The 23,144-nt window shown below is 36.4% G+C and overlaps 3 protein-coding genes and 1 long non-coding RNA gene across 5 annotated transcripts; 1 reads left to right on the top strand and 3 right to left on the bottom strand.

The window, feature by feature from the left end:
- Nucleotides 1–587: 587 nt before the first annotated feature.
- LOC141638525 (formyltetrahydrofolate deformylase 2, mitochondrial-like) lies at nt 588–5,501 on the bottom strand. The gene is made up of 8 exons (XM_074447935.1): nt 5,199–5,501; nt 4,947–5,059; nt 3,039–3,189; nt 2,866–2,939; nt 2,338–2,497; nt 1,663–1,761; nt 1,471–1,557; nt 588–926 (listed from the first exon to the last, which is right to left on the bottom strand). Exons 1-8 carry the CDS (start codon nt 5,337–5,339, stop codon nt 780–782), a joined length of 972 nt encoding a protein of 323 aa, XP_074304036.1. The 5' UTR covers nt 5,340–5,501; the 3' UTR covers nt 588–779.
- A 4,048-nt stretch (nt 5,502–9,549) lies between these two features.
- Nucleotides 9,550–11,764, top strand: LOC141638557 (uncharacterized). 2 transcript variants are annotated; one of them, XR_012542106.1, is made up of 3 exons: nt 9,550–9,682; nt 10,681–10,829; nt 11,366–11,764. It is a non-coding gene; the product is annotated as an uncharacterized LOC141638557 (long non-coding RNA). The 2 variants fall into 2 exon arrangements; XR_012542107.1 differs by having other exon boundaries at nt 11,328–11,764.
- A 1,253-nt stretch (nt 11,765–13,017) lies between these two features.
- On the bottom strand, nt 13,018–18,029 carry LOC141638556 (phosphatidylserine decarboxylase proenzyme 1, mitochondrial-like). The gene is made up of 12 exons (XM_074447966.1): nt 17,734–18,029; nt 17,524–17,612; nt 16,322–16,375; nt 16,157–16,222; nt 16,001–16,061; nt 15,795–15,904; nt 15,435–15,688; nt 15,198–15,304; nt 14,826–14,893; nt 14,594–14,671; nt 13,549–13,671; nt 13,018–13,332 (listed from the first exon to the last, which is right to left on the bottom strand). Exons 1-12 carry the CDS (start codon nt 17,909–17,911, stop codon nt 13,177–13,179), a joined length of 1,344 nt encoding a protein of 447 aa, XP_074304067.1. The 5' UTR covers nt 17,912–18,029; the 3' UTR covers nt 13,018–13,176.
- A 607-nt stretch (nt 18,030–18,636) lies between these two features.
- On the bottom strand, nt 18,637–22,709 carry LOC141638235 (tubulin-folding cofactor A-like). The gene is made up of 4 exons (XM_074447647.1): nt 22,383–22,709; nt 20,835–20,988; nt 19,712–19,798; nt 18,637–19,060 (listed from the first exon to the last, which is right to left on the bottom strand). The coding sequence occupies exons 2-4, from the start codon at nt 20,985–20,987 to the stop codon at nt 18,959–18,961; spliced, it is 342 nt and encodes a 113-aa protein (XP_074303748.1). The 5' UTR covers nt 20,988; nt 22,383–22,709; the 3' UTR covers nt 18,637–18,958.
- Nucleotides 22,710–23,144: the final 435 nt, after the last annotated feature.

The raw sequence follows: 23,144 nt of genomic DNA, 5'->3' as shown, positions 1-23,144 counted from the left end.
CTTCTAACAAAGATGTCTCGAGTGATCCATTCAACAAGTCTAAAACAGTTAACACTCAGTAGCTGCTACAAAACTCTGATGACTTACCTATATCGCTACGAGCCTGACAGCTCTTGTTAAATCTCGTCACGTATAAGAATTATCTTCTTGTACTAAATTTAAAACCTTTTATGCTAGCTATAAGTAACAATCTAAGCTTTTAAAGGTTTGTAACATTGGTTATGCATTCATTAAAATCTGCCATAACCATAACCATCAAAGTCGAAGGGATCAAAATACCCCCCCTCCCTTAGCGCTTGTGATCGTTCAACGCATGGGCTCTGAAAAAGGAAACGACGACCCAGGCACCTATTTTGGACTCAAACGTCAAAAACGAATTTAGGAATTCAAGTGCAAACACAAGGCTCATAAGCAGCAATGCGTTGATGGGATTCAGAAACTTGCAGGGCAAAATATTCAAGAGTTTATGCTTTCCATGGTCAAATAATGGAATCCTATGTTATAAATAAAAACACAGAGACACAATGAAATCAGTTGAACAAAACATTTTGGAAATTTGGTAAATCTATTCATCATGGAAACTTCCAGGGCAAAAATAGTCGGTTAATCTATTGAAATCAGGAAACACCTTTTTGGGAGGTTAAGTTGCGTACATCAGACCTTATATCCACCATAAGTAAGAGAGCTAATGTTGTAATCTTATATGAAAATAGTAACGGTGTAGGTGAAAAAAAGGTATAGACGGACGTACACTTGACCTGGTTTGAACATTATATCTCTCAGAACACAACAGTTTTGTTCTCCAAATATGGTAAAACCCGCAGCTCACAATAATATTTGATCGCCTTGAACAGGCATTGTCGCTCGAGGTTCTCCGATCTCTGTACAAAACTTTGCAAGTTATCTCGGTGGGAAACTCTCTCAACCTACAGCCCCAAAACAGTGGTTTAGGAAATCCAGTACACACAAAGAACAAGTTATAGCCATGAGTCTGACTGCTCCAGAAAATCCATGATAGGAAAGGAAAATTAAAGTTAGTCAAAAGGAACTTTGAGGAAAATGGAAATTTATAAGTTGAACACCAAAACAAAGGAGTTATCACCTATGGTACTTCGACTCCCACTTCTAGGGTTGAACGCATGGCGGACACCACTATCAAGGACATGGATGTGGTATCCATACCCTACCCTTATAAAACAGACACTACTAGACAACACAAAAGGGGAACCCTCCGTGACAATAGTGAAGAGAAACTTCATATCATCTTGTAATGAAGTTTAAGCCATATGTCTAACTTGTTTTACAACGTGACCTCCCTGCACCCGTATTCTCACTTTAAGGCAAAGTCCAAGTGTCTAAAACATTGAGTCAGGTCCGACAATAGGATATGCACCCGTGATCGACACTCGTTACCAAGTTTGAATAGAGCATAGGCTTAGGAGGTTAAACATGATTCGTACAGACGCATACCATTTGTTCAATGATTGGTCCTGCATCTAGTTCCTCTGTCACAAAGTGTGTTGTGGCACCGATCATTTTCACTCCACAATCAAAGGCCTGTCAATGTCAGCCGCAAATATTAAGTACAGGGGTACACCATAGTACCATACACATACTGCAAACAGAGGAAATTTCCAGAGGCAGAAAGGACCAAATTTTAACCTGTCTTGAAGGATTCCCACCCTTGAATGACGGCAAAAGGCCGTGGTGAATGTTAATTACGTCCTTCCCATACCTTTTTAAAAAGTTTCCTGACAATATCTACAGAAACATTAGGAGAAAAAAAAAAGTATTACAGGATCAAAGTCATTGTCCAGCAATGATAAAAAAAAGTTCAGAAATATTTTTTTTATTTAGAAAGGAACAAGGATGTCTGCAGATAATGCAGGCCTAATAAAAGGACCCTAATGAAAACAGTGCAAAACAAAACCTCGTCATAGCAATCAGCACTCTATTCGATGGATAACTGTATGAAACACAATAGTTCATCCGCCTTCTAAATTACAGTATGTCTTCGAAATATATTTAACTCGGTTTCACCACCATTCCTTTGCAAATTACCCATTAAAGGCATTATAAAATGAACAAACTATAGCACCAGTACAAGAACCAATCCTTTCATGCATAAACCCCCACACATAGTAAAATCTGGAAAAAAAATGTCTGTTTCTTAGTGCTCTACTGTTTGTAAGCTCCAATCTATCCATATTATGATGGAAATTTGTACACTAGAAGCCTAAGAAATCTAATGGTATAAAAGCTAATTTCATTTCAACCTAAAGTGCGAATAAGTGCACTTCACCTTGCACAGGGCAAGAAAATGTTTTCAAGGAGTACCTGCATGTATCTAGCAAGTACTAGAAAATCTGTATCGTCGACTAAAGTCAAGATTTCCTCGTCTCTTTTGTTGACTGCAGTAGTATCTAAAAAATGATAGGGAATTTGATGCCGCTCAAGAAAACGCATCACATGAGAGTCTGGATCTCTATAATGATTACTGCAAGAACCAAGTAAAGACGTGGAGATGAAGGACAATATATTAATCCCTAAATCGTCAACAAGAGTCAACAACACCATTGCCCCAGTGCGTTATAGGCTTCTACAAATTGCAGAATAAGGGAAGTCAGATGTTTCATGTGCTACAATACAGAGAGATTGGGTAAAATTACCCAAAATAAAATTGTGTCAATGTTTGCATCAAATGACCGCTCTAAACAATGAAAGGATGCGCAACTACTTTAGTGAGTTATTTTGTTTTATTCGATCACAAACCAAAAAAATAATGAGGCATTGGTTCCATTGGAAAGGGAAAATGATCGTCACCAAGAGTACTAAGATAAATGTAAAGGGTTTTTTATTGATCACCTTATCACACAAGATATATCCACAGGCAGTCTTCTATCCTGCCATGCGTGAAGTAATTCAACAAGGCAATGATCCTACATGAAGTTAAAAACAAGATAGTATTAAAATTGGGTTACTTCCAGAAGCAGAAAGTATGTGCAAAATATGGTGGAAGGCATATAAATAAAGAAGACCTGCTTTGAAGCAAACACTGCAATTTTGTATTTTGGATCCAAATCAGGCACACGAACAACTGATCTTATTGCACCAAACATAGTACTAATTTTGAGGAAGTCCTCGTCCATCTGCTTCCTTGACCATTTTGAGGGATCAAAAATAAATTCACTGCAAAGTAGAGAAATAAAAATAAAAATATCATTTCTCAACCATCAAAACTACAAAAACATTCGTCATGAACCCATGGTGAAGGTTTGCCTACTTTAACATCACTGGTCACCAGCTATTACAATAACGATCATGATACCTGAAAAATTCCTGTGTCCTATGGGACTCTGGGAGGACCGTACTCCTTACAAGTTACACCTAAGTTTATAATATTCTATTTGGTGGATTGCCTTTAGATGTAAGGAGGACGGTCCTCCCAAGTGGACACAAGTATTTTTCGTGATACCTAGCCATACCCAAAATATATGACTTGAGACGTGATTATCAGAAGTTAAAAGTGGTAATTTTTTCCTTAAGGAAGGATGTGAGGAGCAATTTACAGCCAGTGAAAGAGGCCCTAAAATGGACGTTTGGACGTTTGGAGTACTTAGACAGTAAAAACACAAGGGTCCGAATAACAATTATAGCAGATGCTACAAAAAAATTACAAGGGTCCCAGCTTGGGAAGCAAAGTGAACAAAAGCTAAAAGCATTAGTTCAATAACTTCAGCAGTCTATAAGCCCTCAAACATCAATAAAATATGTTTTCGCATGTACTTCATTACGTACCAATCTCTAATAAGAACTGCACAATCTAACATTAACCTGTTCTCTCAGGCCAAAATTAATGTAGTAAACACTAGTAGACTAGAACAATAACTGACAAAACCCCTTAACAAGAACAGAAGACCCTTACATCTACTCCTACTGCCTGTACCCCATCATTGCTTTCATATCATTTTAGGAATCCTCAAATCCGTGTGACTCGTGACCCATATGAATAGAAGACAAGTTCGGTAATGCAAGCAAGTATAGGAGTATGTATAAAAAATACATAACCATACACAAGAAAAAAAACAGATAATATGATAGTAGCATCTCTATTTCACATACTCCACAATTCATTCGAAACATTTCCACCCACGTAATGTAAGGGCTTTAAAAATATTAGCTTTATCCATGTAAATAATGTAATATAACAGTACTCTCTTCAATATAATAAGAAATTTGTTTCATCAAAATGAAAAATAGCATACAATGTATTTCTATATAGCTCTTTACCCTTTTAAGCCAACGATTTAACGCCTCAAAATATAATAAAATACTCCCTATGACCTACGTTTCAATCAATTGTTTGCCTTCGATTAAAATACCCTTCAAAAAGAGTAAAAAGATAAATAGATGATTAGGACGGAAGGAGAAAAACTTAGCCTAAATTTAGCTATAATCTATCCATTTCAACAATAACAAATACAGTATCAACTATTCCTACCAGGAGTTGTTTGATTTAAGAAGGAGAACGAAATGGATTGGAGTTGATACGGGGAGGTATGGAGTTAGAACTTAGAACTCCATACCAGTTCATAGTTATTTGGTTTGATCATCCACGTAGGGGGGGAATGGAGTTGGAAACTTAGGTGGAAACTGCAGCGCTAAGGGTTTGGAATAGCTTTCAAATTTTAGATTCATCAAGTATTCTACCTTCATTCCAAAATCACCTAACCAAACGCTAGAATGGATCAAATCCATTCCACTCCATTCCGAAACCCTCAATCAAATACCCCCCTGGACATTATCAATCCTGCTAAAAATGTAAAGAGTTGTACATAACAAAAACGCCACAACGAGGTTTATAACTTACTATAAGACCGTTGTACGCCGTACAAGTTGTTTTTAGAGAGTTTGTCAAAAAGACATGATAAAGCAAAGAAAAAGACCTTCTGGAGTAAAAGATATGCTTGTTGGGAGGTGCAAAAATGTCAGCACCAAGAATGTTACCACCCCTTGAAGCAATACATTCTGATAACTTTGCCACAATTCCTACAGCATCCTACAATTTAATCACTCACCCATATCACCATTTCTCACCAATATTCAAAAGATTCAACCTTTATACAATTTACAATCATGGGCATCAATGATAATAATGGAACAATGAAAAAAATCAATAAAATGGAAGGATAACATACAGGGCAGTGAAATACATGGATGCCATGAGTGAGAGGTGGATCAATAGACTCTCCTTGCAATTTCAATGTTTTGAGGGATCTCTTTGTGATTTTGGAGAAGATGGAGTGTTGTTGTGATGATGTTCTTCTAATAACATTCATGTCTTATGCTATGATTTTGGACGTTTAACGCTCGTGATCAGATTTTGGTTCATCGAAACTTGGAAGTTGGAGGTGAGGAGTCTGTCAAAGCTGAGATTTCACCCAGGGAGATGATAGTTCGTTCTTGGGTGATTATGAGACGAGACCGCTCAAGATCAGTTTGGTAAAAAGACGATAATGATAGGGTATTTACTGGATCACAAAATCTCATTATAGACGGTATATATCTGTTTATAATTACCACATTTCCTAATAGGACAAGTAATAAGTGGGGTGGTGGGAGCCAAAAATGTCACAACTTTTAAGGTATTTGACCCGTCTTTAACTATATCCGTCTATGATAGCGTCAAGATTGGGTGTCACGAATGTCACATGCATCATTTATTGAAGGAGTTCCCATTTATTATATGTGAGAGGGTAGCACCGAGATTGAGTGTCGTCAGTGGTGCCCGACTCGTTTTCCAAAGAAAAAAAACTTGGTTGGTGTGAGCTTGACTTGAGCTCCAGCTTTTTAGTAAGTATTCTAACACCCCCACTTATCAAAAAGTCTTAACAAGACATTCTCCATTAAGTAAGGGTGTTACCATCTCGGTTGCCGGAGGTAAGTATATCAAATAAACAATAACAGAACATTTATTAAGTGTCCTTTACAGATTAAACCAACGTGACCAGGATTACAACTCTAACAACTGAAAGACTACTAAACACGAGTGACAACGGCAACTTGCTAAACAGCGTGATAACTCGATTCCCCTCCATGTCCCGCAAGCAATATATCAACCAATACCTGTTAAACCAACTGCTCACCATCCCCGAATGGATCACCATATTTTTGAAAATATAACACGGGGCCAGTCACCTGTATAACCAAGTAAGAAAAAATAACAAGACAACATCCAACTATCCAAGTCACGCAATCCACATTCCTCCAAACTCCACCAATACTAGTAATCGACTACAGTATGTAGACCTGCCGGCTCCCATCGCAACAGGAGACCCAGACCGGCAGTGGGGGGCTGCAGCCTTGCCCATCTAAGCGCCGCTCATCGCAACGAGCGAATAACTCATGTCCATTAATGTGCACACACCCCTTGTGATTTGTACACCTAATTAATTTCTTTCATTTTTATCTATGAAACAATAATTAATTAAATATATACAATATAGTTAAAGGTCTAACTAAAGAATTCAATTTATTCCAAGTGAACATTTTTATAATTAATTTTATTTATTATTTGATTATATAATTACCATAATTAAAAATTTAGACAACAACAACATCAGAGCCTTAATCCCAAAATGATTTGGGGTCAGCTGACATGAATCATCATTTAGAACCGTCTATGGGTGAACACACACCTCAAAAAGCAAAGAGAAAAGAGAAAATGAAAAATAAAAGGGAGAGCGAAAATGTAATGGAAAGTCAAGGTAAACTTACAGGTTTTAAAATCAAATTCCGGATTTCTTTTATAAAAACTTAAAATTTAAATCGGGAGAAAAGATTAAAATGATTTTGAAAACCGAAATAGAATTAAGGATCCGGAATGCTTTAAAAGTAAACCAAGTAAAATATATAAGAAAGTGGTTGGTAAAAAATTGTAATAAAGGAGAGAAGAACAAATAATTTAATTTTTAAATTAAATAAAAACACTAAATATGTCAAAAAAAATATCACACACTAAAAGTCCACATGTATCCTTTCCCTCCATTGTGCCCTCTTCGTCACTATACTCTCCTCTAGCCCCATAAATCTCATATCTTGCTCTATCACTCTCAACCATGTCTGTCTCGGTCTTCCTCTACCTCTAGGGACCTTTTCTGTCCTCCAAGTCTCCAGCCTTCTAACTGGTCCGTCCATAGGTCTCCTTCTCACATGGCCAAACCATCTTAGTCGGTTTTCCATCATCTTGTCCTCTATTGGCGCCACTTTTACCCTTTCCCTAATCACCTCATTCCTTAATCGATCTTTCCTTGTATGTCCGCACATCCATCTCAACATACGCATCTCCGCCACACTCATCTTTTGAATGTGACAATGTTTCATGACCCAACACTCGGAACCGTAAAGTAAGGCAGACCTAATTGTCGTGCGATAAAATTTTCCATTTAATCTTTTGGGCATATCTTTATCGCATAAAAACCCTGAAACACTCTTCCATTTCAACCATCCCGCTTTAATTCTGTGAGCCACATCTTCGTCTAACTCCCCATCTTTTTGAATAATAGATCCATTTAGAATAAGAAAAAAAAAACCTTTAAAATTAAAACCGCGAAATCTCTAACAGATTTTCACTCAAAATTTGAAAATTTTAACTCTCGAAAAGCAAACGAGGATTAAATAGGAAAACAAATAAAGGGAGTTGGCAGTAGTCACAGTACAGAGTAACGTGTTATTATGTTTAATTTTCATAATTCACATCCTATTTTATTATTTGTCATGTTTCCAAATAATTTGTGTCTATACAGATGGCATTAACTAAAAGAGGAAAACTTATCAAGACCCGTGATTTTTCACGGGTTTCAAAACTAGTTTTTAATAAATAGTTAAATTTGTAAAATAATATTTCTTAATCAAAATAGTACTAACTAAAATGTTTTAGCCATTAACTCGGAAACGACCCGATTCAAAATGACCCATACTCGAAGTGACCCGACAACAGGTCACCCGAAATTGACCCGAAACCCAAAATGATCCGACCCGACCCAGCCCAACCCGAAATAAATGAGACCCGAAATAACTCGACACAATTCACCCATTTGCCACCTCTAGAACTATTAAGCCCCCAGTTTAATAAGATAATTAACATTTAAGATAATTAAACTATCAAGTTAAAAGTAGTAAAGTTGGTCCTAAACTCCTAACTTCTTATTCAAAGCAAATAACTAGTGTTTAAACAATTGGTCTCTCTTAAGAACGGACCATTCTGGTACTTCCTCTATTTTAAAATGATGTATCCATTTGTTGAATATATGAGTGGAGTATTTTAATAAAATGGGTACATCATATGAAAATGAAGGAAGTATAAAATTACAACTAAATGTGACTATTTTTGAAAAACAAGTTATATAAGTTGTAAAACTAGTTTGACCATTATGGTTATATTTGACTATAAAATGGTTACTAAATACCGTATTTTTGGAAGATGAAATGGTACGTCTGAAACAAGAATTTGTGGGTTTAAAGCCTATTATAAGCATTTTTAGCTTGTTTGAGTCAATCTCAATTCGTTGTTCGGAGTCGAGCTCAAGCCACACCTCCAACTCTCCAAGCCCATGATTCTAGAGTTAAAGAGGCCAAGAATATTGTAATTCAATTACGGTCCACAATTTTAGAAAATTGGTTAATTAAATTCAAAAATATTAAATTGATTAATAATAACGTATATCAACTTATTTTTAATAAAATTACCTAAAAGAGTAAACAAATTGGAGAAAAAAAGAGTATTTAATATGATTACCGGTTAACCATTAACGGAATTATTTATAACCGTTCAAAATGTTTAACCGAATCTTTTCTAACCGTTAAGTACTGTGTGGTTAATGTTTGGCCGAACCAAACGACATCCAAAGAGAATTAAATTAGCGGTTGGGTGAAATCGAGCCGTTTTTGAACGCCCCTACTTTTTTTTTTTTTTTTTTTTTTTTTTTTTTTTTTTTTTTTTTAGGAAAGAAAACTGGGTTGATCCTCTAGGGCAACCTATCTCATCCTTTCGAATGAGGGAGGTAAGTTGAAGCCACCGGCTATCAAACCACCTCGAAAGAGTTGGACATGAATGTCCAACTGAAGCCATGAAGTCAAGAACTTGTTGGCTTTACTTAAAGAATGTTTAATTATCACTTCATCGAAAAAATGAAGGTCTAATTTCACATCCTTGATAATACTAGAAATTTCCCACGGAATTTGTCAAGTACCTCGAATCGAGTTAATAACACATAAGTTATCACCCTCCACAATTAAGTTTGAGATTCCTAAGTATTTGGCTGCTAAAATACCTTCTTTTAAAGCAAGTGCTTCCGCTACAAGGATACTATTGGATCCACACTTTTTTGCTCCTAACAAAACAACTTTACTATCACATCTCTTATAGAATATCCTAAAGCAGCTTTATTACCTTCTATTCTCGATCCGTCAAAATTTAGCTTTAGGAAACCGTTCGTAGGTTTTTCCACCAAATCTCTTCCTTACTAGAATTGTTTCTAGCCCCTACTTGAATCACCTAAACAACATACTTGAAAATTTTCCAACTGAAGAGGCCCGTCAGAAGATCAAGGTTGGTGTATACAACAAACTTCTCCTCATTCCTCTTCACAATCATCAGCACTTGTGATCCTTCATAATGCCTGTAATCTTCTCTCCCTATCTCCTTTTATTTTCCTTATTAAAAATGCTAACTTGGGTACATAATCATCAACTAATCAGTTACCCATTTCTGAATTAAATCAGTGATTATGATTTTTATATATTTGGCGGGTTATGATTATGTTAATGTATGATTATCCTTAAAAAATGCTAGATTTGATAGGTTAGTCAATGATTAAGCTTTGATTATTTGGTGGGTTTTGTAAATCATAATCCTTGAAGAAAATGCTAACTTGGTTAGCCAAGTTATCAGCAACTCAATTCCTGATTTCTTCGTTGAATCAGTGATTAAGCTTTATATGTTTGGTGGTTTGTGTTAATGATTGATTATCCTTATAAATGCTAATTTGAGTAGCTTAGTTATCAGCAATTTAATCCCCAATTTATTCGTCGATTCTGTGATTAAGCTTTAGATGTTTGGTGGGTTGTGTTAATGGTTGATTGTCCTTATAAATGCTAATTTGGGTAGCTTGGTTATCAGCAATTTAATCCCCAATTTATTCGTCGATTCTGTGATTATGCTTTATATGTTTGGTCGGTTGTGTTAATGATTGATTGTCCTTAAAATTGCTACCTTGGGTAGGTTAGTCTCAGCAAATCAATGCCCAATTTCTTCATTGAATCACTGGCTAAGATGTATGTATTCGGCGGGTTTTGTAAATGATTCCTTAAATATACCAATGTGGGTAGCTATTACATCAACAAATCATCGAATCAGTGATTGAGCTTTAATATATTTAATGGGCTGTGTTAATGATTGATTATCCTTAAAAATGCAAACTTGGGTAGCTTAGTTCTCAACAAGTCAATGCCTAATTTCTTCATTGAATCACTGACTAAGCTGTGTGTATTCGGCGGCTTATGTAAATGATTTCCTTAAAAATGTCAACTTAGGTAGCAAGTCATCAACAAATCAATGCCCAATTTCTTCATTAAATCAGTGATTAACTTCGTATAATTGGTGATTATATGTAATTGCAGATGGGAAAATGGATAGAAGTAGAAGCACCAACCCCGATGAGGTACTTAATGGGAGCAATAGTGATGATGGTAGGAGTTGTTTTGCCAGTGGGTTATCTGATGTTTCGCAACATGCGTGTTCCTTCCACTTCCTCTTTCTCCAAACAAACGTAGGTACTTTTTCCGCCTTTCTTACCCATCTAAAATGTCTTTGGTTTTATGTTTTGTGCTGAGATTCTCAGAAATAATCGTCAATTAGGGTTTTTTGTGGTTTCGTAATTGATTGTTTGTTTTATGCTTGTTAAGTTATTCTTAGGTTAGTTTGCCTGAAGTTGGTACTGTACTTGTCCTGATACAATTGTACTAATAAATGATTCGATTTTGCCATTAGTTTATTCTTCGTGTCGATTATAAGAATCCAGCGTTATTTGGCTGTAATGGTTTTTGTTGATTGGAGAGTGTGCTAAGAGAGAGTTTTAAACTTTTAATAGTGGGTTGCATGTTGATTATTGAAACTTAAATAATGCGGAGTATTATCTGAATCCTCGTGTGCTTTCGGTTAGATTAAGCATTAATTAAGGAAAAGCATTGATTTAATCAAGCCTTTTTAAAATGATGTAATTGTATTTTCTGCTTTTTTGAATGAAAATTTTGGAATTGTTTTGCAGATTGTTTTGACTGAAGGTGTACTTTGGTTGCTTTTCAGGAACAAAGGCATAAATTAGATCAAACTTTCACTTTAGATGAGTTGGATATAGTTTTGTTCTGGAAGATGCAGACGAGTTGATATGATGACCTGACGGATTATGGGAGTATGTAAATGAAAGGAAGTGCTGAATTTTGTTTTATGGAAAGAGGTACTCGAAGACCTTTAATTGATGTTGTGCTTATTAAGACTAATTCAAAGTGATACTTTTTCTTTTTGACAATGGTATATGAATATTAATGATGTCCATTTGCCTACATTTGTTGTGAAGTTTTATTGTTCTCTAGTATGCAGTAATAACAGTATTGCAGTCCAATCGGCAATCGCTGAACTTAGGTCCCTTGTCAAAGTTTAGCTTGATCTTTCATCATATGAGGCTATGAACAATCATTGTTACTCCCCTCTCTTCCCCTCCAAATCCCCTAATCCAAACAAGCCCTTAGTTTGTATAGATATGTTTGTGTGATTGAAGTTTCCGTGAAATGAGGTTTTCCATGCTATCAATTGCGACATACATTTATGTCACTCCGTTTTTATTTCCTGGTTAATAAGGTTATACAGCTTTTGCGAGTGTGCATGTTACGTGCTGCATGTTTCATTATTGATTATTGCATAATTTTGAAGGATATGATACATTAGATTTTTTAACTTTAGCACAAGGCCCCCTAAAATCATTAGACGGCACTGCCTCCTTGACTCCTTGTTATCGCCGAGCATGACCCTAAATATGTGGTGTGCTCAACACAGAAGGCAAGGAAATGCAAAGCTTCTTATCTTAAGTAGATTAGTGTTCTTTCTCGGATCTTTGTGTAGCTTGTAGCAAGTAGTTCCCAATGTACAGCATGCTCTATTTTTTAGTAATGAAAGCCTAGTAGCTTTTACTTGGTTCATTCCGGATCTTTAATTCTATTTCGGTTTTGAAAAATCGTTTTAATCTTTTCTCTCGATTTAAGTTTTAAGTTTTTATAAAAAAAATCCGGAATTCGATTTTAAAACCCCTAAGTTTACCTTGACTTTCCATTACATTTTCGTTCTTCCTTTTTGTTTTTCATTTTCCCTTTTTTTATTCGCATTTTGAAGCGTGCGTTCACCCATGGACGGTTCGAAAGGATGATTCATGTCAGTCGACCCCAAATCATTTTGGGATTAAGGCTCTGATGTTGTTGTTCAAAGCCTAGTAGCTGTGTTCGTGGCTTGGTTTTTCTCAAGGGACAAGGATTTTTAGTGGTCGACTGGTCGGTATTGGGTGCTACATTATCTAGACATTCCAATTTGGCTATACACCGTGTGTTAACACTTGGTCATCCAGGCACAACACTGTATTTGAACAGTTCGTTTTAGACGAAAAACATGAAACATCTTCACAAAATATTCATGTACTGTCCGACACTGTGATGTGCCCTACACTTGTAATCGAGATGGAGTAACATAGATTCGGAGACTTTTAGTTGTGCTTTGACATTAAATATTTTATTAGTTCATTGTGGTTGCAGTAACATTGGTCTGTAATTCGTCATAGGAGAAATTGATAAAGCATCGTTCTCTCACTCTCCTTTAGAATTCCCAATACGCGAATTCTAAAGGAAAGGAGAGTGAGAGAACATGAATGTTTATACCGTACTGTACTCTTCCTTTGTCGAATAGAGAAGTATCATGCTCGTGAAAATGAGTTTCTGTATTCATAAAGATATAAACTCGAGTAAGATTAATTCAGTTTGACTCATTAAATTATATGTCCGTGAGATTTCGCTTGGCTTAAAACAAAATAAAGACTTCATAAATGCTCATGCTCCTATATTTCACGTAACTCTTCATTCTGCGAAATTGCGCCATCTCCCAAGTGCTTCACCTGTACGAATCCTATCACCGCGCCTGACAGAAAAACTGAAGTCTGATGATGTATGTTCTTTTGTCACTGGAGCTTGGAAGATAACGACGACTGTTGATCCCATGTTGAAGGCTGCTACCTGAGAAACACGCGGAATCAACAAACAATTATCAACAACATACATTGCATATTTTTTGTTAAAAACAACTTGGTGGTGGTTGTAATGGAGGCTAACAAGTTTTTTGGGGGTGAAGGTCAGTATTAATGCGGAAATGTGCTAAAACCTAAATCTAAGGATCACCCCCTTAAAGAAATTAATATTTCAAGATATATGGCAAAAGATGTCATAACTAACCTCCTCCCCTTTTTTGACCATCAATCCAACACCTCCTTTTTCATATACACGCTCTGCTGGTCGCTCTGATTGTACAAAGTTCTTCATAGGTCGATTTGTCCGAAGCTCTGGCTCAATCAAAAGCTGTGTGCAAAAATATAAATAAATCCAGAAGGTAAGAGATGAGAAGGGGGGAGAGTACGAAAGACGGTCTATCAGACAGTTGGAGAGTACGTTATAAGACAATTGGCTTAAGGCCAGCTTGTAATTAGCTTTTAACTCTTTAAATAGAGCTCAAACAATGGAAAAGAAGAAAATGGTGGTAAATGGTGGTAGCGGAGGAGTGGAGACAGGCAGGGATGGAAGAATAATGACTCCTATACGAGGTAATGTAGTGTATTACTCCAAGCGGAAGGTGAACAATTCTCCCTTTTGGGTAGCTATAATCGTCCGCCTCCTCATTTCCACCCTTCGCAGCTCTGCTATCACTCGAGTCCCTTACCATCATTTTCTTTCTATTTTGAACTCTATTATTCCCGTAACAATTACCCTTATTACAAGCAAGCCCTACCCTACGTAATAAGCATTCAAACGCAACTTCTCATTAGAATGTTTCAAGCCAATGAGGGTATATGTTAACACATGGGTACGGCAGTAGACATCCGACCCCACTTGCCTTGCCATTGGCTGGACTCTGGAGGCCCTGGAGCCAATGCTATGGTCTGAGCAATGAATTTCTCTCAGGTGGTGCATCTGCACATGCTAAACATGTCGCAGCAATAGTGTATCAAGGTCCAAGGATTTAGAACCAGTCTAAACTGAAAATACTCTTAAAACATAATCATAGACAAGATTAGGGCTCTTCTGAACATGAGACTCCCTCAGCAGTTTAACACCACACTGACAAATTGCAAATTAAGCTACCATCAAAATATCAAATGTACAAAATGAAAGACAATTGATGGGATACTCTCCTTTCCCAACTGCAACAAGGACTCAAGGCAAAAATAAGTCATAAATCATTAGCTAATTCCCTATACAAATACAAAATGCAGATAAAGTTCACCTCAATTGACCCAGTATTTGTGGCACCAATTGCTGCAAGTGCTAGATATCCTTGTTGCCATTGACCTTCCAAGACAACCTGGAAAAGTAAAAAAAGTAGAGCGAGTCGTTGGAGCTAAAATGTTTACAGTCATCTCAGTCATGACAGTAACCCCTTTAATTCTGTCTTTAGAGTTGAGTCTATTAGTTAGATAGTTTTCTATAACAGGAAATAATTATACAAGTCTGCATACCCTTTCATTCTCAACATACAGGTTTCTGATGGTTCTGGTTGCCCGCTCATTCACAGGATAAAGACGACCTGCAGCGAAAAAAAGATCCCTTGAGATTACTGTGGAAATATTTAATCAGTTAAAAGGGAAAAAAATGAACCTAAATTTTTATAACAGGTACAGAAAGTTCACTAGTTCAGGCGAAGAAAATTGATCTTCGACAGTGATGACTAATGAAATATACATTCTGAAATGTAATGCTGCTAAAAACTCAAAAAAATAAAACAAAAAGAATAACGTATATCTCATTATAATATCAATCGAGTGCCTTAGATGATCCTGTCTAAGACTCCAATCTAGTTAGAGCTTTCAATAAACCAAAATAAGAATCACCTGCAAAATGTCTTCGAACAAGAACATTCCAGTCAGCAGGTGAGTGTACTCGATGGTAGTCCCCAGGACTTAAGTATAAGACACAATAGAAAAGACCTTTAATTGGACTGCAAAAAAAAAAAATCTGGGTATAAGTCAAATTGTCAGCACCAAGTTTACAACATAATTCATGATCTCTGGCAGAGATTATTGAGAGCTGTTACTGGGACAAAACCTGGGATTCGACTACCCACTTACCTAGGTGGTATAGGATCCAGAATTTTAGGAGAGGAAAATGAAAGTCTCCACCAAGCTTTCTTAGGTTGATCCCTATGATTATCTCCAACATCGCTGCATTCTTCATCCACATCTCTCCGGGATACCATAGGAAGGAAAGAGTTTTGACCAAGAAGAGCGGAAAGAGAATACGAAAAACCTTTCACTTGCTCGATCATGGCACCATATTCTTTCAACTCCCCATATCTCATAACAATTCCATCCACAGGGCTAATCTATAATGGCAAATTTAAGAAGAACTAGCGAGTAAATTGACATGGATACATCTCAAGAATCAGATATTAGATGATTACAGAAACTAAGAAACTGTTACCAGTTTACCAGGCATTGAGGATCACCATCTATAGGTCTGGATCCTTCTTTAAGTCCCCTAGCAAAGAAATCACGCATCGAAGAGTATTCTGTCAAAGGCAAAGCAGCCTCTTCCAAGTCTGGAAGTTACAATATTACATTAGAATACATGAGAAGATTCAAGCAGTATATATTTCAATTTTCAAGTAACAAAAAGGCAGGCAAATGACAATTACTCGAATGAAATGCCCGTGCCCATGCTTTATAAACATATGACCGCATTTGTACAGGTAGTTCCTGCGACAAATAGACAAGTAGGTGTGCTCTCAGATCATTAAGAAGCCCATTACAAAAGGGAAATAAAGGAAGAAGAAGATTAAAAGTAATCTCACCACACTCATCACTGAACCCCAGATACGGGAAATCGTGCGCAAAGGAAGAATGCTCAAAAATGATGCCTAAGGCAAGCAAAACAGGGAAAAAAATAATATGTTACTGAAGCAAAAAAAAAGGTAAAACAGGATATAGACATGAAAGGATATGAATAAGTGCTCTACTTTAGCGTCAGGCTGAAACCCTGCTTCTATCCCTTTTGCTTTTGCTTCTTCAGCCTATCCAATAAATCAAATACCAGATTATCAATTAAATGTAAGAGGTTAGACACGCACACACTTATTATAGTACTAATACGCACATTAGAAGTTCATTATTTCGTCAAATCTGATGAGAGCTTCAGCTAAAAGTCATATGCGAGTGTCCCACGCTTACTAGAGAGCATAGCGTGGATCACTTCTAAATTAAGGAGTTACTCCAACTGCCAATTGATATTGGGTTGGAAAGGACTTGGGACCTTGTTCGTGCCAATTGATATTTAGCAATCACCATACGAATGATGGTAAGAACTTGGATATAAAACATCAAGGAAAATTGTGAAACTTAAGTAATGCATTCTATTTAGCATACATGGTTTACTGATTCCAACACCTTAAAACGGGTTCACCTTTTGCATTATGTTTCGAATAGTAAGTTTCCCCATTAGTCTTATGCATTCCATTACTTGACAAATTACGAATACTATGAAACAACCCCTTCTGGACACCTTCCCATCGCCTCTGCCCAATGGTCTGCCAATATTTTCTCTATTATGTGACACCACCAGCCTATTCATTCTCTCTAACATCAGTGACTGACCCTTTCACTCACATTTTAACTTATATCTTTCAAGAACATATCTAAACAATCACTCACATAATAATCTACTAGACCCTCTTTTTTAACGCATTTACATATATTTGTTCAAATTATGTGAGAGGAATGTTGAATAAACGTATGGAAATGACTTGAACGGAGGAAATACATATTTGCCTTTCATTCTGAAAAGGAATTTTCTGCACTGATTAGTTCAAACACAGCGCCACAAAGGGGGTAGTAACGCGGACGTGTTTTTGAACCCGAGCCTTACATACAACTTCAAAACACTATTAATCCCTCTATCTACCATAAAGATCCTACTTTGATTTTCGAATCATCCACATGTAAGTCATTGTACACTGTGACTCCGCATCTTTCCTCAACTTTCATTTCCGCCTTAATTCCCGTGTCAAAAACACATACGCAAGAACAAGACATGAACTCGAAAACACTAGAATGCACGTGAGACTAGAGTTTCAAAGACTAAAGTGAGCAAACGTAATCAACATCTACACTACACTACATTCAGTAAACTAGTCTAGTAGACAAGCATCATAAAAAAAAAGACCTTGTTATCGGCGTAAAGGCGGCGAGCATGGAGAGTAGCGAGCATAAGCATGGTGGCAACGGTTGCACCTGGTAGAAAATACGATTTCCCTGCGCAAAATAAAATAAAACAGATTTACCACAATTTCAATTACTCCAATTCATACCATAAAATTGATACAAATATAACATAATGCAATTGAATTGAATTTAAAGAGGAGAGGAGAGCAACCATTAGAGGAAGTGGAGCTGGAGGCATTATTAAACGAAGCTCTTGCAGAAGCAGAAGAAGATAAGCTACGAAATTGATTGAGTTTGGAACAATTGATATTGCGATGAGATTGCAAGAATTTGAGATTGGATAAATGGTGGATAAACCATGGAAATCTATGATTACCCTTATACTTCATTGCTACAGCCTACAGGAGGTGGTCAAGGTTTTTCAAGGTTTTGGTTAGAATTTTGTTGGTTAATTACGTTTGTATTATACTTTCTACTCTTTGGTTGTCTTGGTGGGCAAGACATCATCTCGACTCGCCTATTATAGGTTTACCTGTCAAACGGAACAGATCGGATAGGATTGGTCAGGTTGGGTTCTGAGTCGAGTTAGGGTCGAAATACACCTTTTCTAACCATTTTTCAAATCGAGAAAGTATTTTTTTTTACAAAATCAAACATTATTAATTAATTTTAATATTTTAACCATATTCATAATTATATTGGAATAATTAAATATATAAGTAAAGTTATATAAAATGGATTTTTAAATTGTGTTTATAATTTATTGGTATTCTTGAACGAGTCTTGAGACTCACTCAGGACTTAAAACCAAGTCGTGGAGATAGAAGATTTATTGGTAGGACTGGGAGTTTGGGACTGTACCCAAGTTCGAGATGTTTTACCATCTCAAGTTCTCGACTGAATTATATGGACCACTATGGTACATCATACATACATACTACTTCATTCCATGTCCCAGACTATCCACATCCCACCAGCCCTCTGTCCTCCGGCAGAATATGCAATGCATTAGATGGGAGGGAAGGAGCTGTTCTGAACTCTAAACCCTAATTTTCGGTTGCATGGACGGAAGAATTGTAGACAGCATGATCTGTTGGAAAGGGGGTTCGAACTCAGCCCAAAAGTCACGTTCATCCATAATTCCATACTGCACTCGTTCAAGCACAAAATCACAGCCTTTCTAAGTAGTACAAATTAAGTTTACTGCTTCTGAATCACCCAAAAACCAAAATGGATACATTATGCCGTCATTGAAGCTGCTAAGCTGTTCACCAAGTAGGGACCAAGCTCGCCACGAAGGATTTCAATACTGAAAGTTAGTCTGTAAGTTTTAATAAAACACAAAATGAAACTAAATACACTCTTTTTCATCATTTGCAATTGCATGATGATTGTGAAGACTAAAGTTTGGTCTCTTCAGATGGTCAGCCTCTCATCTAAGCATCTGCAGTTTGGAATTCTTTCTCCACCTCTAGAATCATGCTCCGAGCTTCATCAATTTCAGGGCCTTCTTTCTCGTTTGATTCTTCAAGCTCCGCCTACAAAGTATTTCAAGAAATCAAATCTCATGGGTACGCTACTTCTCCACTACCACATATGGAGTACTATATACCAAAGTCCTATCAAGCCTCAAAACTCACAACTCACAACTCACATGTTGACGGTGTTTACTCATTATCATCTACCAGTCATCTTGAAAACCTACTAATATAGTCAGTATCATTGCCCTAGCGCCGCTTAAGAAGCCACCTCTCTAAGTACAACAGAGGTGGTCACGCATTTTTTCTTTGGCAACAACAAAGACGGTGCTTCCAGTTTATCCTTTACCAAAACAAAAAGAACACCGTATGCTACTTCTAATACTTCACTACTTCATGAAAATGACAAGAGGAAAGACAGTTGGATTAAGAGACTAGTCGGTCACTCCTTCAAACAAAGTTTACTAATTCGTTTCCTCAAGTCTCATAGGCTTTAGGCATAGCACCAAGATGTCAATCGAATGAGGCTAGGAACTCAAAACTGGCATTCCTAAGCCGCTATTTGCAATTTCTTACGTTTTCAATCCAATTTTTTAAGTATTTGCCCCCCTAATCCAAAATATTCACAATTTGCACTCAACCCTGTTTTTGTGGCTCTACAGTTTAAAGAGCAACTTTTCTAACTATCAATCTGCACTAGTAACAACATACCAATAATGCCTTTAGGTCAGCCAGGGAAGACTCCAAGCGCTTGCGGCAATCAGGAATCATCATCCTTGACTCGGCTAGCACACTTTCCTACAGAAATTAAAACAGAGAATAATTCAGAGGATCACTCTTATCACAGGTTAGTAAGGTTCATTTATTTTACTTTCCAACAAACTCAAATAACATAAATATATAATTACAACTCTATTGTCTTAACAAGTAACATAACTAATTTTAATTCAAGCAATTGACAAGAAAAAGAATAAGCATGTAATAGTTCTAATTATAATAATTAGAAAAAACAAGATTACGTGGTATTGGGAACAAAAAGGAAATGAAAGCAGGCATGCATGGGTAGTCTACGAATGTCTAGATCCTCAAATCAATATGGCAGTCAGTATACAATGTTCTTTTTAGTATCATCTGTTACAGGGACGCCAACAAGAAGTGTATATCCATGTTCACAAGTGTAGTGACATCGCATCCTAAAACCAATTGGTGAAAGAAGTACCCTACTGAAGTTACAAACACGCAACATCCATCTTAATCTTCAGATGTCAGACAACAACACACAATAATTCCTAGCACCATGGCATCATGATCTATTTGCTTAAGAGAAGTTTCTATGTACATTTTACATGCCATACAATGATCAATCAACTCTCCAAAACCTCCATTTATACCTAGAAATAGTCATTGAATGAAACATTCACTGACGCAAAAATCTGAATGGTCCAGAATCAGAGTACTTAAGCACCCCAATACAACACATCATAACAATCAAAGTAATTCCTCTAACTCTCACTTGCTTCAAGAATTTTGTTTGATAGACAACGGGAGTACAAAATGACCACCATGCTGTAACTCCTGTATGATAAAAGGATACTCCCTAATCGCTCTCTTTCGAATTCAAATGTCACATGATTTCAAAATCTATCTCATAGAAGTGCTAGGACCCGGGCATTTGTTTTTAAATCGAGGAAGGAAGTAGATAACACTCAGATCCACTTTTGAGTAATTATAATCCAACTAAATATTTTAAGGAACGCTGAGCATTTCACGTAAATCCGGCCACCAAGCAGAATTAAGTAACAAAAAATCATGGAAGAAACCGAGTCAAACATGCCTGCTGCTTAAGGTCATAAGGGTCAGCGCCTTTCTCCTTCATGTCAGCAGTTTTAGCAGCTTCTCTTTCAACCTCCTCCTCATAGGAATGTAGCTCTTTGATAAGACGTCTGCAAGTGCTCGTCTTGATCTTTAGGTTCCTTAAGGTTGCCATTCTACAATCATAGCATCTATTAATATGATAGCGAAAACAAATGCAAGCCTGAAGAAGTACAGAATCACAGACTAAACCAAACATGAAGGCGCCCATCAATAGTCTCAAGACATTATTCCACAAAATCTGGCGAACAAGAAACACTAATCTTTTGCTCAATCTCTAACTCCTACGATCCGTAAATGTAGACTTTAATGTTCACTCTAAATTCCACACAGTTTGAGATCTATAGCCTTCTTTTGTCCAATAACTATTGACTAACACGGTCACACACTATGAGACGGTAAATTGTGTAAAAAGATTACTCTAGTAAACTAGCGAATCTGCTACTTAAAAGGACCGTCTCACACAATAATTACTCCCTTTTGTTTGATAACTAATATAACTCAACACAACTACGGAAAACAAATGAAAAGCATACCCAAAAGAGCAACTGATCCTTTCAAACTAATTCAATATCAAAAAAAGAGCATCCACTAAATTAGGGAACACAATTGGGCGATAACCCGTGGCGGACCTAGGAATCATAGAAAGCGGGCACAATAGGAAAAAGAGAGACAAATGAAAAAAAAATATGAAATTTCATTACATAGATTTCATCGTTAACATTACATATAAAAATAGTGTCACTGAAACACAATACCTAAAGAGTCAATCTAATACCATTCGACGAGAGTCAATCTAATACCATTCGACGAGATTTCATGTTTTGGAAGCTATCAATGATATCATCATCACTTGTACAAAAAATTCTCGCTCAATAAATGGAACCAAACAATAGTTCAAATTTGTAGCTTTATGGTTTTGTTGCAAGTTGTTGTACTGTGTTTAACAAAAAAAACTTCACTAATAATCTGTCACAAAACAAATTAAGCAATACAACCACTAAAACAAAACTACAAATTCAGAATAGAGTTAATCAAAAATTAAAAAAATCAAACTAATGAAGTAGCAGGGCAGTCGGCAGTGCGGCAGTGAGTACTGAGTAATTAGCATCAAAAATTTAAAAAATTAAGAACATACTCAAACAACAATTAAATCATTGATTCAATTAATGATGACCATTCATTAATTAAGCACATGACTGCTGAGCAGGTGAGGCCAGAGGAGAGGTAGTATTGGTGAAGGAGGAGGTGAGATTCACAAATGACGATTTGAAGGGAAGAAGAAGGTGAGATTGACGATATCAATGGAAACGTCGTTTTAATTGAAAAATTACATTAAATTTTCCAACATTACTAAAACTATATATTCAACCTAATTTGTAACAATCAAATCAAACCCTAGAATATATAAGTTTCACAAATAAAGAAATTTGGCACATTATAATTTGGTGTATATTCATAAAATTGCGAAAAAAAGCAGTAGTAAAGGAAAATAGATGGATTGATATACCTTGAGTTAGGTGTGTGCTGGAAGAAGAGTTTGACAATGGCGTTGGATTCTGAGGTCCGCGATTTGCAACAATCGAAAATGGTAGCGTAGGAAGGAGTCAGGGATCAACGAGTCCTAATTTCATTTCTGTAGTAGCTATTGAGTACTACAAAAATATACCATACGGTTTTAATATATGGATACGATGTGATATACGGTTTTATACGATCTGAATTTTCATACTCCCTTCTATTCGGTATCTTCTTCCCCTTTGATTTGGGCACAAAATTTTAGGAGATGATTAAAGAATAAATAAAGGAAGATGATGTGGTATGTGGATTGGAGAGAGGAATGAATAATTAGAAATCTACCTAGTATAAAAGCTACTCCCTCCTATTCTAAATAACTGTCTCATTTGTCATTTCCGTCTATTCACATAACTGTCCCATTTGCCATATTTGGACATGGTTTTTTTACTTTCCTACCCTTAGCTCTTTTCTTTATTTACCACCCCAGTCCTCAACCACCCATAACCCATCATATTCAATACTTTTCATTATTTAACTCATATATTCTTACCCTTATACAATAATTTTCATTATTTTAACTATATTCCTTAATTTTCGTACCATTGTCCAAATTGGACACTTATTCGGAATAGGAGGGAATAGGTTTTTTCCTAATTTCTCATTGGCTCCTGATGTTTAGGGCTTGCAAAAGTGTTTTTTAGGTAGGACCCCCATGTTTTCATAGTTATTTAATTACTCTGTATTAGATTTCATG

The sequence above is a fragment of the Silene latifolia genome, unplaced genomic scaffold, assembly GCF_048544455.1.
Source record: "Silene latifolia isolate original U9 population unplaced genomic scaffold, ASM4854445v1 scaffold_20.1, whole genome shotgun sequence".
Lineage (NCBI taxonomy): Eukaryota > Viridiplantae > Streptophyta > Magnoliopsida > Caryophyllales > Caryophyllaceae > Silene > Silene latifolia.
This window is presented reverse-complemented; position numbering and strand designations above follow the sequence as displayed.

Bases quoted from the DNA above. Each gene is read 5' to 3' on its own strand.
- LOC141638556 (XM_074447966.1), bottom strand. From the start codon at position 17,911: ATGAAGTATAAGGGTAATCATAGATTTCCATGGTTTATCCACCATTTA. The intron at 17,613-17,733 runs GTTGCTCTCCTC...TATTTTGCGCAG, and splicing joins CAGCTCCACTTCCTCTAATG to GGAAATCGTATTTTCTACCA. The intron at 14,894-15,197 runs GTGATTCTTATT...TTTTCGCTGCAG, and splicing joins TGTTCGAAGACATTTTGCAG to GTCGTCTTTATCCTGTGAAT.
- LOC141638235 (XM_074447647.1), bottom strand. From the start codon at position 20,987: ATGGCAACCTTAAGGAACCTAAAGATCAAGACGAGCACTTGCAGACGT. The intron at 19,799-20,834 runs GCATGTTTGACT...TAATTTCTGTAG, and splicing joins CTTATGACCTTAAGCAGCAG to GAAAGTGTGCTAGCCGAGTC. The intron at 19,061-19,711 runs GTATGTTGTTAC...AATACTTTGTAG, and splicing joins CTGACCTAAAGGCATTATTG to GCGGAGCTTGAAGAATCAAA.
- LOC141638525 (XM_074447935.1), bottom strand. From the start codon at position 5,339: ATGAATGTTATTAGAAGAACATCATCACAACAACACTCCATCTTCTCC. The intron at 2,498-2,865 runs GTGATCAATAAA...TGGTTCTTGCAG, and splicing joins GATATATCTTGTGTGATAAG to TAATCATTATAGAGATCCAG. The intron at 1,558-1,662 runs GTTAAAATTTGG...TGACATTGACAG, and splicing joins GTGGGAATCCTTCAAGACAG to GCCTTTGATTGTGGAGTGAA.